Source organism: Dipodomys merriami, unplaced genomic scaffold (genome assembly GCF_024711535.1).
Source record: "Dipodomys merriami isolate MVZ:Mamm:240054 unplaced genomic scaffold, mDipMer1.0.p SCAF_3, whole genome shotgun sequence".
NCBI classification, from domain to species: Eukaryota; Metazoa; Chordata; class Mammalia; order Rodentia; family Heteromyidae; genus Dipodomys; species Dipodomys merriami.
In genome coordinates, this window is record NW_027204492.1 from 56,871,802 (window position 1) to 56,887,114 (window position 15,313).

Here is a 15,313-nt window from a genome sequence, read left to right on the forward strand (position 1 = left end):
TCAGCTTCTGCTTTAGATAGGATTACAGGTGTGAGCTACCAGTCCCCAGAAAATTCTATATTTTGATAATATAGGTTTTACAGTTTGCTTCTTTTAAAGTTGGCACTCTCTGCTGGAATCACTTCATTTCTTGTGAGGTGATAATCCTTTTATTACTGATGAGATTAAAATACATACTCTCAAAAAATTGCAGATTCAGATCCTACAATTAATGAACTTATTATCTGTGTTTTTTTTTAGGAAGAAAGTGACACTGTGACTGAGAGTTCATGGCAAGAGCATATCCTTGACAATGAAGAAGCCATTGAGCTTAACAGGAAGGACAAAACCATTCAACATGTGGAAGTATTTTATTTTGCCAGGTATGAAACACATTCATGTAGGATAACTTTTTCTTCTAGTTCTTTGGAAGAAATCGACAACAACGTCTGCAATTACAGAGTGTTCTTGGCTGTTTAAACGACTTTTTGTACCAAGAGATCCTTTAAGGTCAGCACCATATTATTGAACGCAGTATAACAATCAATGAAGGAGAACATTGGTGGCTCACACCTGTAATCCTAGCTACTCAGGAGGCTGAGATCTGAGGATTGTGGTTTGAAGCCAGCCCAGAGAGGAAAGACCATGACACTCTTATCTCCAGTTAACCGCCAGAAAACCAGAAGTGGTGCTGTGGCTCAAAGTGGTAGAGTCCTAGCCTTAAGCAAAAGAGCTCAGGGAGAACACCCAGGCCCTGAGTTCAAACCTCATAACTGACCAAAAAAACCCCAAAATACACAAAAACAAACAATCAATGATCATAATTATGTTTCAGTGTCTTCAGGTATAAATTAAATAATGTTTTCAATCTTTCACTTGACAAGTAGGAGGGTTTGAAGTACATTTTGCTAGTATAAAAATTTATAATTTTAATAGGTAACTTTAGTTAGCTAGGAAACTTTATTTCTTTTGAAACTATATTTCTTTTCAAGTAAATAAGCTTATACCTTTCTTATAGATCTTGGACATTTCTTGAGGGAAATACCCTACTATCTTCATGCATATTCTTTTGTAAATACTGAAATGTGTAGTACAAGTTCCTGGCCTTTTGTTATTACTTGCTGTTTGGTTCTAGTCCTGAGGTTTGAAATCTGGGCCTTTTCACTTGTCTTTTTCCCTCACATCTGGCATTCTACTACTTGAGCCGTATATATCCAGCTCCTCATTACTCCTTTTTACATATGTGTTATTGAGTTCATATTATCTTTTGCAGTCCTAGAGTTTATATTTTGTATAGTTTTCCATATTGTATTACATATATAGATTCATGTATCCACCACCACAGTTTTTTAAAGTTTCTAATTAAAGTAATAATTATTTTTAATTCATCTAAATTTAACATAAATGTCTACACTGAGCAATGCATTACAAACACATTTGTAGAGCATTAACCAGTAAGGAGTATACAATAAAAATCTTTTATCCTACATGCAATTTGAGAATCAAGAGTGGTGGAAGTGGGGATTTCAACATTCTTAGAAAAGTTTTATCACCTCAGGATTCTTGCTATTGCCTTTTGTAACCATACCTCATAGTCTTCCTCCTTAGCTCCTACCTCAAATCCCTGACTCTTAGCAGTCACTAACAGTTTTCTCTTTAATCCTATCATTTTGAAAATGTTATATAAATAGAACTATATTTTATGAAACCTTTTGTCATTGGCTTTTCTTAGCATAATATTCTAGAAATTCATCCTGGTTGTTGTATGCATCAATTGTTGTCAACTTTTGTGTACATCACTTGTTTATTTTTTTCTTGTTTAGTAGTATTCCACTGTGGGAGCATAAGTTTCTAATCATCCTCTCATTGAGAAATATCTGGGATTTTTCCAGAAATGGGCTGGTCAAAATAAATCTGTGGTCCAATATTGCATACAGGTTTTTATGAGTATTTTTCTGTTACAAACATTTATTAAAAATAACTGTTGTCCAATATTGTGTATAGGTTTTTTAATTAGTATTTTTCTGATATAAACATTTCTCTGGATAAAAGTTTTCATTATGTGTTACAAATATCCAAGTGTTTCTGTGTCATAGGATAATTACATGTTAAAATTTGAAATAAAACACCCAACTCTTTTTCAGAAGAGTTCTACAACTTCATGCTCCCACCCAAAATAATCCAATTTATGAAGAATAATATGGAAGATTCAGTTTTTCTACATTTCACCCAAATTTGATATCACTTTTCTTATTTTAGAATTCTGATAAGTATGCAGTGATACCTTTTTCATGCTTGAATATAAATCTCCCAGATGGCTGATTTTTAAAGTATCTTTTCATATGCTTATTTGCCATCTGTATATCGTTTTGAGTGAAATGCAATATGAATTATGTCACTTTCTTATTATTTAATTGAATTTTTTTGTCACTCATGGGGCTTGAACTCAGGGCCTCAGTGCTGTCCCTGAGCTCTTTTGCTCAAGGCTATTACTCTACCAATTTAAGCTACAGTGCCACTTCTATTTTTCAGTGGTTCATTGGAGATAAGAGTCTCACGGACTTTTCTGTCTGGGCTGGTTTTGAACCACAATCCTCAGATCTCAGTCTTCTGAGTAGCTAGAATTATAGGCATGAGCCACCAGTACCCAGCTGAATTGATTCTTTACTGTTGGTTTCAGAATTCTTTATCCTATATATATGTCCTTTGTTACATATGTGGTTTGAGAATAATTTCTCCAGTTTATAGCTTGTCTTTCTATCCTTTTTGAACAAAATATTTTACAGAGCAAGTATTTTTAATTTTGATGAGATGTAGTTTTTCAACTTTTATAAAGTAGGCTGTTCGTATCAAACCTTACAATTCCTTGCCTATATTAAGACCTAAAAACCTTCTCCTATTTATTTTTATTTAAGTTTATGGTCCACTTTATTTTTTTATGTGTGTATAGTGTCACATTTAGATCAATATGCTTCTTTTCCTCCCATTCTAAGGATATCTAGTTGCTTTAAGCAGCAGCTTTTGTTCAAAAGTCTATTCCTTTTTCATTGAGTTACTTTTGCACCAGTCAAAAATCATATAGCTATATTTTTCTGGATAGGTTTCTAAATTTATTTTCCATTCCATTGATCTGTATGACTTTCTTTTCATCATTATCATACTGTCTTCATTACTGTAGTTATATAATAGGTCTGATAGCAGACTTTATTGTTTTCTTCAAATTATTTTAGCTATTCTAGGCATTATGCTTTTCCACATAAATACTTTAATAAAATTGAGTATATCTAAAAATGCTGACAATTAAATAGAAATTATCCTTAAGAAATAAATATGTAGATCAGTTTAGAAAGAATCAGCATCTTTATTGTTTGAAGTCTTTCTTTAGATGAACATGATATGTTTCCCTGTTTATGGAGGTTGTCTTTTATTTTCATCATCAATACTTTATAATTTTCAGCATACTACTTCTGTGTGTTTTGTTCAGTATGTACTTAGGTATTCAGTTCTATTTGGAATAGTCATATATGGTATTGTCTTTTTGGTTTTTGTTTTCAAATAATGACTGTTATTATATATAAATGCTGGTGTTTTCTTTTTTTTCTTTGCCAGTCCTGAGGCTTGAACTCAGGACCTGGGCCCTGTCCCTGAGCTTCTTTTGGCTCAAGGCTACCACTCTACCACTTGAGTCACAGTTCTACTTTCGTTCTTTGATGATTAATTGGAGATAAAGTTTCATGGACTCTCCTACCCCAGCTGGTTTCAAACCAGGTTCCTCAGATCTCAGCTTCCTAAGTTGCTAGAATTACATGTATGAACCACCAGTGCCCAGCTAGAAATGCATTTTTTTATATATCTGAAGCACTTACTTTGGGAACTTTTGTAGATTCTTTCAGATTATTTATGTAGGTAATCATTTCTTCTGCAAAGGAGATTTTTAAAAAAATCTTTCTTTCTACCAGCTGTTTCGTTTTTTTTTTCTTACCTAGAATCTATTTTCTGTTCTGATTCGTGTGTTTTCAATCCACAGTAACATGACACAGATTAATTGTATTTTTCTACTTATCCTTAAGCTCACTTAATGAGGCTGTTTTTTTTTTCCCAGAAATAAAGTTGTTGTAACCTCTTGAGGACTTTGTGATTATACACTAATGCTAACCAACTGTGTCTCTGACTTGTTAATGATATGTTTTTCATTCCTGCACCCAATTGCCTCAGTATGCACTTTGACAAATTTTCTGAATGACCAATTACCAAGAGTTCAAATTCTGCACTTTGAGGATCATTTAAGCTAAATATCTTACTGTATTTAATTGTATCGAGTAATATAGGTTGAGCATCTGAAAATCCAGAATCTGAAAATTTCAGCAACCTAAAGATTTTGAGAGACCACAGATATAAAATTCTATGCCTAGCCTTTATTTGGAGGTAGATAGTTAAAACACAGGTTTATGAACAATACTATATAATACTACTGTGTGTGCAGTATATATGAAGCATAAATGAATTTCTTTGTTAGACTTGATCTTTCGTTCGCAAGTTCTCTCAGTATATGAATGCCAGTATTCCAAAATCTGGAAAAACTGCAAATCTGAAACAATTCTGGCCCAAGTATTTTGGATAAAAGATACTCATCCAGTAGATAGAATTCAAATTTGAAGTACTTGGTGTGGTATATGCATGGAATATTATTTGAAATACTTTTATTTGAAATACTTCTGTAAACTTCCAAAATATCATGTCTTAGACAACCTTATAATGATAAGGCTGAAATATTATGACTTTCCTTCCCAGTTTAGACTCGTTGAGCTGGCTTATTTGTAGAGTTGACATTCAGTAGGACCTAATCTATGGTTTGATTTGCATATATGCCATTTGCCATTATATTTTATTTTTTAGTTTTATCATTATCTTTAAGTAGTTGTACAAAGGAGTTGCCATTCAACAATCTAGTATATAAATACAATGAATCTTGATTAATGTTACTCCTTTGAACACTCTCACCAATTGTTATTTAATTTGAAGAAGAAAGTGTCTTTTTCTTATTATAAATAATATTTTAGTCACATTGCCTCATTTTTGTCTTTGAAGTATTGCACAAAATGCACCTACAAACCCCTCACTAATGTTTCAGAATTAACTGCAGGCACATAGCAAGTCAATAACAGAGTATTTTAATGTAAATACATAGAATAGTTTTATTTCTTTTGTCTTGTTTTCAAAGAATATTGTGACATGTTCAACCTAAAGGTTCAATGATTATTTGAACTTTAAATTTACTACTTTGGGTTATTATAAAGATAGGCTAGGGCTGGGGAGGTGGCTCAGTGGTAGAGCGCTTGCCTTGAAAGATAGGCTAAATACTAAAATGTAAGTTGTTGTGACAGCACAGATTCCAAAGAAATAGCTACATTGTTTTGTCACAACAGTGTTATCTGAGTGCTGCTTCTAGTTCAGACTTAGAAATAGTTTTGCTGTACAAAGAGCATATACAAAATTATTTTCAATGCAAAAAATTATTTTACATTGAATCAAGATTTGGTGATTACACAATTGACTTAAAAGAACCAGCAGTTGCTAGATATCTCGGTGACAGCTCTTGTGACCACATGGTTTATGTTATTTATTATATTTGATTTAATTTCTTCTGTGTCACAGCCATAGGAATAAATTGTTGATATGTCTTACCTATCAACTGAAGCTGAGAGAAAGCCTGTGGTAGCAGAGTTAAGATTTGAAGCCACATTTATCTAACTCTGTACCATTTCCAATGTGTCTATTTTTTTGAGACAAGATCTTACTATCTTGTCCAGGATGATCTCAAACTCATGTCTCAAACTTATAAACTCAGTGTCCCTGGCACCTGGGATTGCAGGCTTGTGAAACCATACCCAGCTCACTATATTGTGTTATATTTCAGTCAGCAGATAAACACACATATACTTAATCAAGGAGTTTTCCATTAAGTGAATGGAGTATTTCCTTTTTGAAAACTAGCAGATAAGGAAAAGCATTTACTTCTTTAATTGCTATAAGGGTATATAAATGTATATAAGGATTATAGGGCAGACAATATTGTTCTACTTTCCAATAACCACCATGGTGTTTTTGGACTTCTGACAACTTTTGAGTTAATCCAAAAAGAATTTATAAAAAGATATCAAAAAGTATACCCTAAATAAAATACCCTAGATAATTGCTAAGTGAAAAAATTTTACCAATTAGAAGCAAGGATAGAAATAAAGAAATTTAAAATGATTCTGCTTTTTATAATCAAAAGTTTTTCCATCATTGTTTTATTATAGCTAAAAAATATCTGTACCAAGAACTCCCAGAACTCCTAACTTACTGACCAAAAAATGGACTACATACTCACTTCTAAATCTGTCACTAGCAAAAGGATGTAAAATTATCCTAATTGGTTTTGATTGGTAATAATCCATCTTTTAGGTCTTAGTATGTTCTGCTTGATATTGGAACAGAATTAGGGCTGTTGTTGCAAGGAGGCAGAGGACCATTGCTGTTGGGTAGACAGCTATCTGCTGCACTCCATCTTAGGAAATTTTGTTCTTGGACAGAAGTGACAAGAAATTGATATTTCAACGCTATTCTATAGCATGTTATAATATTTTAAAATTTTCAGTAACTAGGGAACTATCTCTACAAATACATGATTTTTGCAGCAATTAAAGATCATGTTACAGTTTTCTGGAAGAGCAAAGTTTGGATAGTCTGAATTTGATCATTCTAGTGAGTAGCCATTAAACATTTATTTTAGTAATAAACAGCTGAGCAGTGGCGTAATATATACTGGGCAAATCAATGATGAATGGCCTTAGAACAAAGTGCATACATCAAAGTAAAAGAATATAATTTCTGCAACCAGCTATATTGGGGGAGAAAAATGTGCAAATGACTGGAAAATAAATAATGAACACCTGTGCTGAATAAATTAACCAGCTGGCTGGCAGTTTTTTGTTGGACTCATCTAAAGGGTGACTGTTATAAGGCATTAATAAGACTCAGTTGGAGGCATTCCTTTATAGGTACTTACCATTAATTGATAAACAGTACCAGATAATATCAGAATTCATATTCCTTTATTCTCAGAGTTATATGCATATTTTGGCAATTAGTAAAAAAAATGGTATTTATACAAGGCAGCATTCAGCAGTTGTAGGTAGGAAAATTATCTCAAAAATACCATCATACAGTATTGTAAATGGCCTTTGGAGTTCAAGTTAGCAGTATAAATAAATGACATTAGTTCTAATTAGTGAGATCTATTTTGATAATGAAAAATATTACAAGAACTAATGGGCAGTTTGTTTTCCTTAAAATGTTAAAAATCATTATAATATTTTAGAACTAAAATGTCTCTTGAGACCTCATAATACACTAGCATAATTTTATATTTAGCAAATGTGTTTTGGGTTTCCAATACATTTGAATGAATAAAATTGAACTGTATTTTACAGTTTTCTTTGATAGTTGAATATCTTTAAAGAAAACATTTGCCACAATATAAGGTTTAAAATGTAGGGGAAGAGAACCTTTTCACTAGCAGAATTTTGTTTACTTAGCAATTATGTAGGGTTTTAGGACTTTCTGGTATCTTTTTATAACTTCTTTTTTGGGTATTAACTTAAACCTTGGCAGAACTCCAAAAACATCATGGTGGTTAGTAGAAAGTAGGACAACATTATGTTTCTGTTACTTGTGTTTTCTGTAGTGCTAGGAATTTTGCCAAGTTAGGATTTTGAAAACAGTAAAACTTAATAATCTATGAATGTAGAACAAATTGTAAGGGAATAATATCTTTCTTTATCTGTTTATTTTCTCCCAGCATCTTCTACTTAACTAAACTTTTTTCAAGGATTTTTATTTCTGTATTTCAGATTGTCTGACATTTATTCCATAAAACCCCTTTCCACTGCATAGATCACTTTCTGTGCTTAATTTCCACGGTGTCATTATCATGGTCTCTAGTATGAGACATTGCCACATCTGGATTATCTGTGAAGTGAAATTAATTATTCTGTCATTTCTTCGTTTTAATGTGTAGGTGTAGAATTTTTACAGAAAGTTGTCACCCTTGATCCTTGTCTTATGGAACACATTTAAGTTTTATTGGTTTTTCAAAGTAATGAAAGTTAGTACACCACTTGAAATGTGGGAATTATACAGACCACACTTCACAGGATTGGTTTTCATTTTCAATGTTGTAAATGGCAGTGGTTCTATTATGTGTTTATGTGTCTAAGAACTTCCGTGTGAATGTGGACAACCTTAGGTTCATAGGTTTTGAGTTGTCTGTTGTCCTTCAGGCAATTTAGAAATACCTTAGATTTCTTCTATAGCTTATATTTGTTTAGCCTTTTAGAGATTATAAAGTGGTTTTCATTTTATAACAACTTATTTATCTTCCAAGTCTCATAGTAAGGCATAGGGACTTAGTACCATTTCATTAGGGGGAGACTGAGGATATTAAGTAACTTGCCTACCATTTCCTAAGCATTCAGTAAGGACTAAATTTTGGGTGCCTTCCCTATTGTAGTATCCTAGTTTAGATGTCTTGATTCACCATTAATTATATCAGTTCCTCTTTTCATTTGATTTCATTAAAATTATTAGATTGTAATAGCAAATATGAAACTATTTCTTGACATCTCAATGTTATTTTACTCTTTTATTGTCTTTTTTGTAGTATGTACTGTATTAATTTCAGTAACTCATTTCAGTTTTTCACCCAACTGTTTGAATTTATAGAACATCTTTTATTTTGGCCTAATTTGCTGTGTTTTCAACAAATAAATTTGTTTCATATTAAAAATATCTTTTTGCTGGGTACCAGTATTTTACAATTGTATTCTAACTACTCAGGAAGCTGAGATCTGAGGATTAAGGTTCAGCCTGGGCAGAAAAAGTACGTAAGACTTTTATCAGCAATTAACCACCAAAAAAGCTGTGGCTTAAGTGGTAGAGTAATATCCTTGAGAGAAAAAGCTGAGGGACAGCGCCCAAATCCTGAGTTCAAGCTCCTGTACTGGCACACAAGAACCCCCCCCCCCCCAACAAACACACACATTTTTTGTAGCCTTTACAAACCAATTTTTCATCAAGCATTTAATAGACATAAAGTCTGTAGAGGGAAAGAGCACACAAAAAGAGGTGTTAATGTTTTATCTTAGGAAAGTACAGAAGTTAAACTATGTGTTGGCCAAGAATACCTTCTGGGTTAGGGGCAGGTGACTCACCCCTATAGACCTAGCTATTCAGAAGTCTGAGACCTGAGGATTAAGGAGGTTCCAGGCCAGTTGAGAAAACAGTTTCTAGAGACTCTTATCTCCAATTACCCAGCAAAAAACCAGACTCAAGTGATAGTGAGAGACCCTGAGATCAAGTCTCAATGCCAGCAAACACATATACACATTCTCTCTCTTTCTCCTCTCTCTTTCTCTATTTCCTCCCCCCTCCCCCTCTCTGTCTGTGTCTCCCCCACTTTGAATTTACTGGCAACAGAAGTGCTTCAGATTTTAAATTGTTTTGAATTATGTAGTATTGTCATAGAGCTTTTTTTTTGGTCATAGAATTTTATAAATGAATATCCCTAATTCAATGTGCTTCAAAATACATTTTGCTTGGGGCAATGACAAGATGACAAGATGCTCAAAATGTTTTGGAATTTTTATTTTTATTTATTTATGTATTTTTGGGTCCAGTCGTGGGGCGTGAACTCTGGGCCTGTGTACTGTCCCTCAGCTCTTCAGCTCAAGGCTAGCACGCTACCACTAGAGCCATAGCACCACTTATGGCTTTTTTTTTTCTGCTTATGTGGTGCTGAGGAATTGAACCCAGGGCCTCATGTATGCAAGGCAAGTGCTCTACCACTGAGCCACCTTCTCAGCCCTGTTTTGGAATTTTTAAATGTTCAGATTTTGGATTTTTGGGTGAGGGATACATAACTGAACAACCAGAGAACTATTTGAAGGGAATTGTTAAATGTAAGGTATGTGCATATGCTTGTCATGTATGCATGGAATAACAGTGATGGATGTCACTGGATTAATGAAAGTTTTTGAGGATATGTAGGTTTATGGTTATGTTTGAGAATGTTGTATCTATGATATTTTGGGGAATGCAAGTATAGCCCCCAAAAAGTGATTAAATAAAATTGGTGAAAAAGGTGGAGATGACATTTGATAACATGTACTTTGCAACATGCCATGTTGCAAAATAGGTGGAGATGAGACCAGAAAATTAATATACAAGGGACTTTGCCTTATTTTTTGTGTGTTTTTTATTGTAAAAATACTGTACAGAGAGGCTACAGTTATATGAGCAAGGTAATAAGTACATTTCCTATCAAGCTTTGTTGCCTCCTCTTTTGTTGTTCCCCTACCATCCCTTCCCTCCCACCTCCACAACTTCTCCCTCCCCCTTCCTCCCTTCCCCTCCAAAGTTGTAAAGTTCCTTTTCAACATAGTTTCTTGTATATCTCATTGTTCCAGTGGGTCAACCTGTATCCCTATTTAAGCATTTTGGTTTTTTTTTCTTCCCCTCCCTGAATTAGAGAAGCGTATATACAGGATACAGGACATTGACATCAAATACAGTGAAAATAGGGGTTATACTGTGGGGGAGGAACATACAAAGAAACAAAAAATCACATGGTACATTATAAATACGTTAGAAACAATAGCAAGAAAGAACAAAAAGTTGTGTCCCTACCTTGGTGTTCATTTTGCTTAACATCATCTTATATGGTCATATGTACATAGCTTTTGACCTTTTCTGCTTGTCCTGGACATGTACCAGTTGTTGCAAATAAGGGAAACCATGGGATCTATGTTTTTGGGGGGCCTGACTTACTTAATATAATTTTTTCCAGGTCTTTTCATTTCCCAACAAATGGGGAAATGTCATTCTTTCTTATGGAGGCATAGAAATCCATTGTGTATATATACCACATTTTCTTGATCCATTCATCTACTGAGGGGCATCTGGATTGGTTCTATATCTTAGCTATGGTAAATAATGCTGCCATAAACATAGTTGTTCTGGTAGCTTTAGTATGGTCTTGTTTGTGATCATTTGGGTAAATGCCCAAAAGTGGGATTGCTGGGTCATAGAGGAGCTCTATGTGGAGTATTTTGAGGAACCTTCATACTGCTTTCCAAAGTGGTTGAACAAGTTTACACTCCCACCAACAATTTATAGTAGGGTTAAGGGACTTTGCTTTAGAGACAGGAAGAGGCAAGTTATAGGAAGGTAAGGTTTAGATTTGATGAAAGAAAGAACTACTGTTAATTCTTTGAGTAATCAATTAGCAAATATTTATTTCCCACAACCTGTAAAATTCAAAGTCCTTATTGGACCAGGTATTGAAGAGTACAAAATTTCAGTAAAAAATAGTGGATTCTGCAGAGCATGAATTAATTTATGATGCAGGCAAACTGCCTGGGAGGTAGTTGTTATTACTCAAGTTAGTGATGTGCTAAGAGTGTTACTTCTAGTAATAATTTTGGAAATGTGGCTTCCAGTGGAATAATAGACAGCATTACTAAAACAATACATAGGAGGAATGAATACAGGAAGATCTTTTTACATATGAGATTGTGACAGGACAACTTAACCTTTTTGTAGAAGCCCCTCCCCCCCCCCATTTTATGGAAGGTACCTGCGTTATATAATACCAAGTCAAGAGATACTCCCTACTAATCATCTGACATAAATACTGTTGAGCGTTTACTATGCTCCAGTCATTGTACCACGTTCTCCAGTCATTGTACCACGTTCTTTACTTCATTTAATCTTTAGATCAACCTTGAAAGTTTAGGTCTCAGAGAGAATAAGTAACTAGTCCAAGTTTACAGAACTCACTGGTCCTCAGTCAGTGTTTGAACTCAGTTCTATTAATCCTGAGGTTCATGTTATTATTAATTTACTTCTAAAACACAATCCTTTTTTTTTTTTTTTTGTCGGTCGTGTGGCTTGAACTCGGCCTGGGGTGCTGTCCCTCAGCTCTTCAGCTCAAGGTGAGCGCACTACCACTTGAGCTACAGTGCCGCTTCTGGTTTTCTGGTGGTTTATTGGAGATAGGAGTCTCAGGGTCTTTCCTGCCCGGGCTGGCTTTGAACCACGATCCTCAGATCTCAGCCTCCTGAATAGCTAGGATTACAGTCATGAGCTACTGGTGCCCAGCTTAAAACACAATCTTCTGTCTCTCAGATTCTCAAAAATATACATGTGTCTTCTTAATCTTAAAATGTGTGGTTCAATATTAAATATCTCTCATATACTGAAACTTTAACAGGTGAGTGTTTAATGCTTAGATAAGAGATGGCAAAATAATTACCGGACTTTATAAAGGAGATAAAGGAATCAAATTTGCCAGGAAAAGTTAAAGCAATGTGATAATTATAGCAGAGCTGTAAAGCATGATGCTGATTATTACTGTCATTTCTTATTAGTCAGGATTCGAATGAAGATGTTGAAGAAGCTGGTGCACTGCAGAAAAATCATCCCTCTGTGGCATCTGCAAACTTCACAGAAGCTGTATCTTTTGTCTGCCAGCCTACTGAAGATGACTCATTAAATGCTGCAGGCTGTGGAGTGGCTCTAGAATCAAACCCAAGCAGTAACCCAGAGAGTGCCCAAGAAGTAAATGATGCTCAAGTGGCAGGGGAGAAAGAAAACCATAGTGATGATAAAATTTCCAAAGAGGAAATAAGTGAAAATGTCCCTATAGTGGAGGATATAGCAGAGCAACCAAAGAAAAACAGAATTACTTATTCTCAAATTATTAAAGAAGGCAGGAGATTTAATATTGATTTGGTATCAAAGGTAAGTATTGATTTTACCCGTTTTATACACAGCCATGTATAAAGATAGCCTTTTTAGCTGTTCTCGGGCTAGGTTCATTTATTAAAAAAATATATAAAAAATATATAACATTATACTGCTTAGACTAATCGAGAAAAGTCAAAGATGAAATTCTCCAAACTAAAATGAATTTCTAAGCAAATCTATACCTTTAATAATTATGGGACTAACATGTTAAGAAAAACAAAACTTGTTAATTATTAAAGTTCAGTCCTATTATTTAATTAAACTAAAATGATTTTTAGGGTCTTACTACTGGGAAATTGCTATGGCATATCACTTAGACCAGAAAGAGGGTGATGAGAAAGAGGCTGAGATTTAAATAATGTACACATTTATTGTTTCTGAGCTTCAGCAATAAAACTGTGGGATAGTTTTCATTGAAATTTATTTTTATTCTTCCATAATCCTTTAAGTACATTAGTTTAAAAATAGGCATTAAATCTTAAGCTGTATTAGATCTTAATACATTTTTATGTTTTATATATTAGTATTGTCCAGTTATTATGACTGAGAGATCCTTGAACCTTAAAAATGCATTTTTTTTTGGCCGGTTGGGGCTTGAACTCTGGGCCTGGGTGCTGTCTCTCAGCTCTTCAGCTCATGGCTAGCGGTCTACCACTTGAGTCACAGCACCACTTGTGGCCTTTTCTGTTTATATGGTGCTGAGGAATCGAACCCAGGGCTTCATGCATGAGAGGCAAGTACTGTACCACTGAGCCACCTTCCCAGTCCCCAAATGCTTATTTTTTAAGCAAAAAATGTTTTTTGAAGCCGGAAACCAGTGGCTCATTCCTGTAACACTAGCTACTCAGAAGGCTGGGATCTCAGGATCACAGGAATAAGATGATGAGAAAAATGATGACAGTCAGCTAGGCACTGGTGGCTCACACTTATAATCTAAGCTACTCAGGAGGCTGAGATCTGGGGCTCATGGTTCAAAGCCAACCTGGACAGGAAAGTCTGTGAGTCTATTATCTCCAGTTAATTACCAGAAAAAGTGGAGCTGTGGCTCAAAGTGGTAGAGTATTTGTCTTGAGCAGAAATGTCCTGGCCCTGAGTTCCAGTCCCACTACTGCAAAAAAAAAAAAAAGATAAAAGTTGAAAATGACATTAATTTTGTTTGTATTGAAAATAATATAGCTTATGAAAATTTGCTTATCTGATATTGATTTACAGAAAATCTTTACTGTTCACTTGGATGCTCAAAATAATGATTTAGGTTCATTTTAGAGATTCCTTTTTTCTTTGTTAAAGTAAATTTCCTCCAGTTATTATAGATGTAATGTTTAAAATGTTAATATTTATTTAGTTATAAGCAATACTTAAAATTGTCTTGATTATAGGAAATTACTAGATCTGTTGCATTTAACTGTATGGTTGAATTTAAAACATGCTACATAATATTGATTAAATTCTTGTGGTTTTTTCTCTTTAATATTAGTTATGAGAGATGTTGAAAGATTGACTCAATCTCTCACATTCATGCCAGCAATAACAGGTCTCACTTTTTGAAAAAGTCATATCTCGTGCAACCATGGACTGAGGATCAAGAAGGAACCTTATAAATAGACTCTTTAAGTGGAAATACATTATGATTTTTTTTCTGAGCTGACTTATTGTTATAAGCACATGGCCTTGCACAGATCTGCAGTTTCCATCCCAAAACCCTTGCATGCTAGTATGTTCTGTCATTCAAGTTATTATAATTTCTTTTTGCCTTGAGCTTACTTAGTTTCCTTCCTCATGGCTGGCACTCTTACCACTTGAGCTACACCTTCAGCCCAGCATTTTGCTGGTTAACAGAGTCTCATGGAGTTTTCTACTCAGGCTGACTTCAAAACATAACTGTCTTGAAGTCAGTCTTGTGAATAGTTAGCATTATAGAAGTAAGCCACTGCACCAGGCCAGTCATTGAGATTTTAAAAATAAATTGGGGGAGATAATAAAATGAATATGTTGAGATCCTGTGTATTATCTAACATCTTAGCATATGGGAGAAGATACTCTTAACTAGACAATTAACATTTGACAGAAGAACTATTTATCATTTAATCAGGCTTTGTAACCAAATGAGTTAAGAAAAACTGTTGATTTTTAAAAAATATTTTGATTTTCCGAAAATGAGCTGTGAATATGCAGTAAATTATTTCATATTATAACATTTATATGTGTAGTTCTTTTTACAAATAAGTTAAAAATCCAGCAAACTAATAGTTCCTATTTATCATTTGCCCATTATTTTGCTTTTGGTCTTACTTTTTATACTTTCTCTTTGTATAGTTGCTGTATTCTCGGGGACTGCTAATTGATCTGCTAATCAAATCTAATGTCAGTCGATATGCAGAGTTTAAAAATATTACCAGGATTCTTGCATTTCGAGAAGGACGGGTAGAACAGGTACTATATTGATCAAGTATGTAACTGAGAATAGGATTAAGTTATTACAGTT

General features: G+C 34.1%; 1 protein-coding gene across 1 annotated transcript in view; it reads left to right on the plus strand.

The window, feature by feature from the left end:
• Positions 1-15,313, plus strand: part of Chm (CHM Rab escort protein) — a 190,803-nt gene that overhangs the window by 70,463 nt on the left and 105,027 nt on the right. The window contains exons 4-6 of the mRNA XM_070040109.1: positions 241-362; positions 12,450-12,822; positions 15,145-15,261. Coding sequence (XP_069896210.1) covers positions 241-362; positions 12,450-12,822; positions 15,145-15,261 — 612 coding nt within the window. The remainder of the gene's footprint in view (positions 1-240; positions 363-12,449; positions 12,823-15,144; positions 15,262-15,313) is intronic.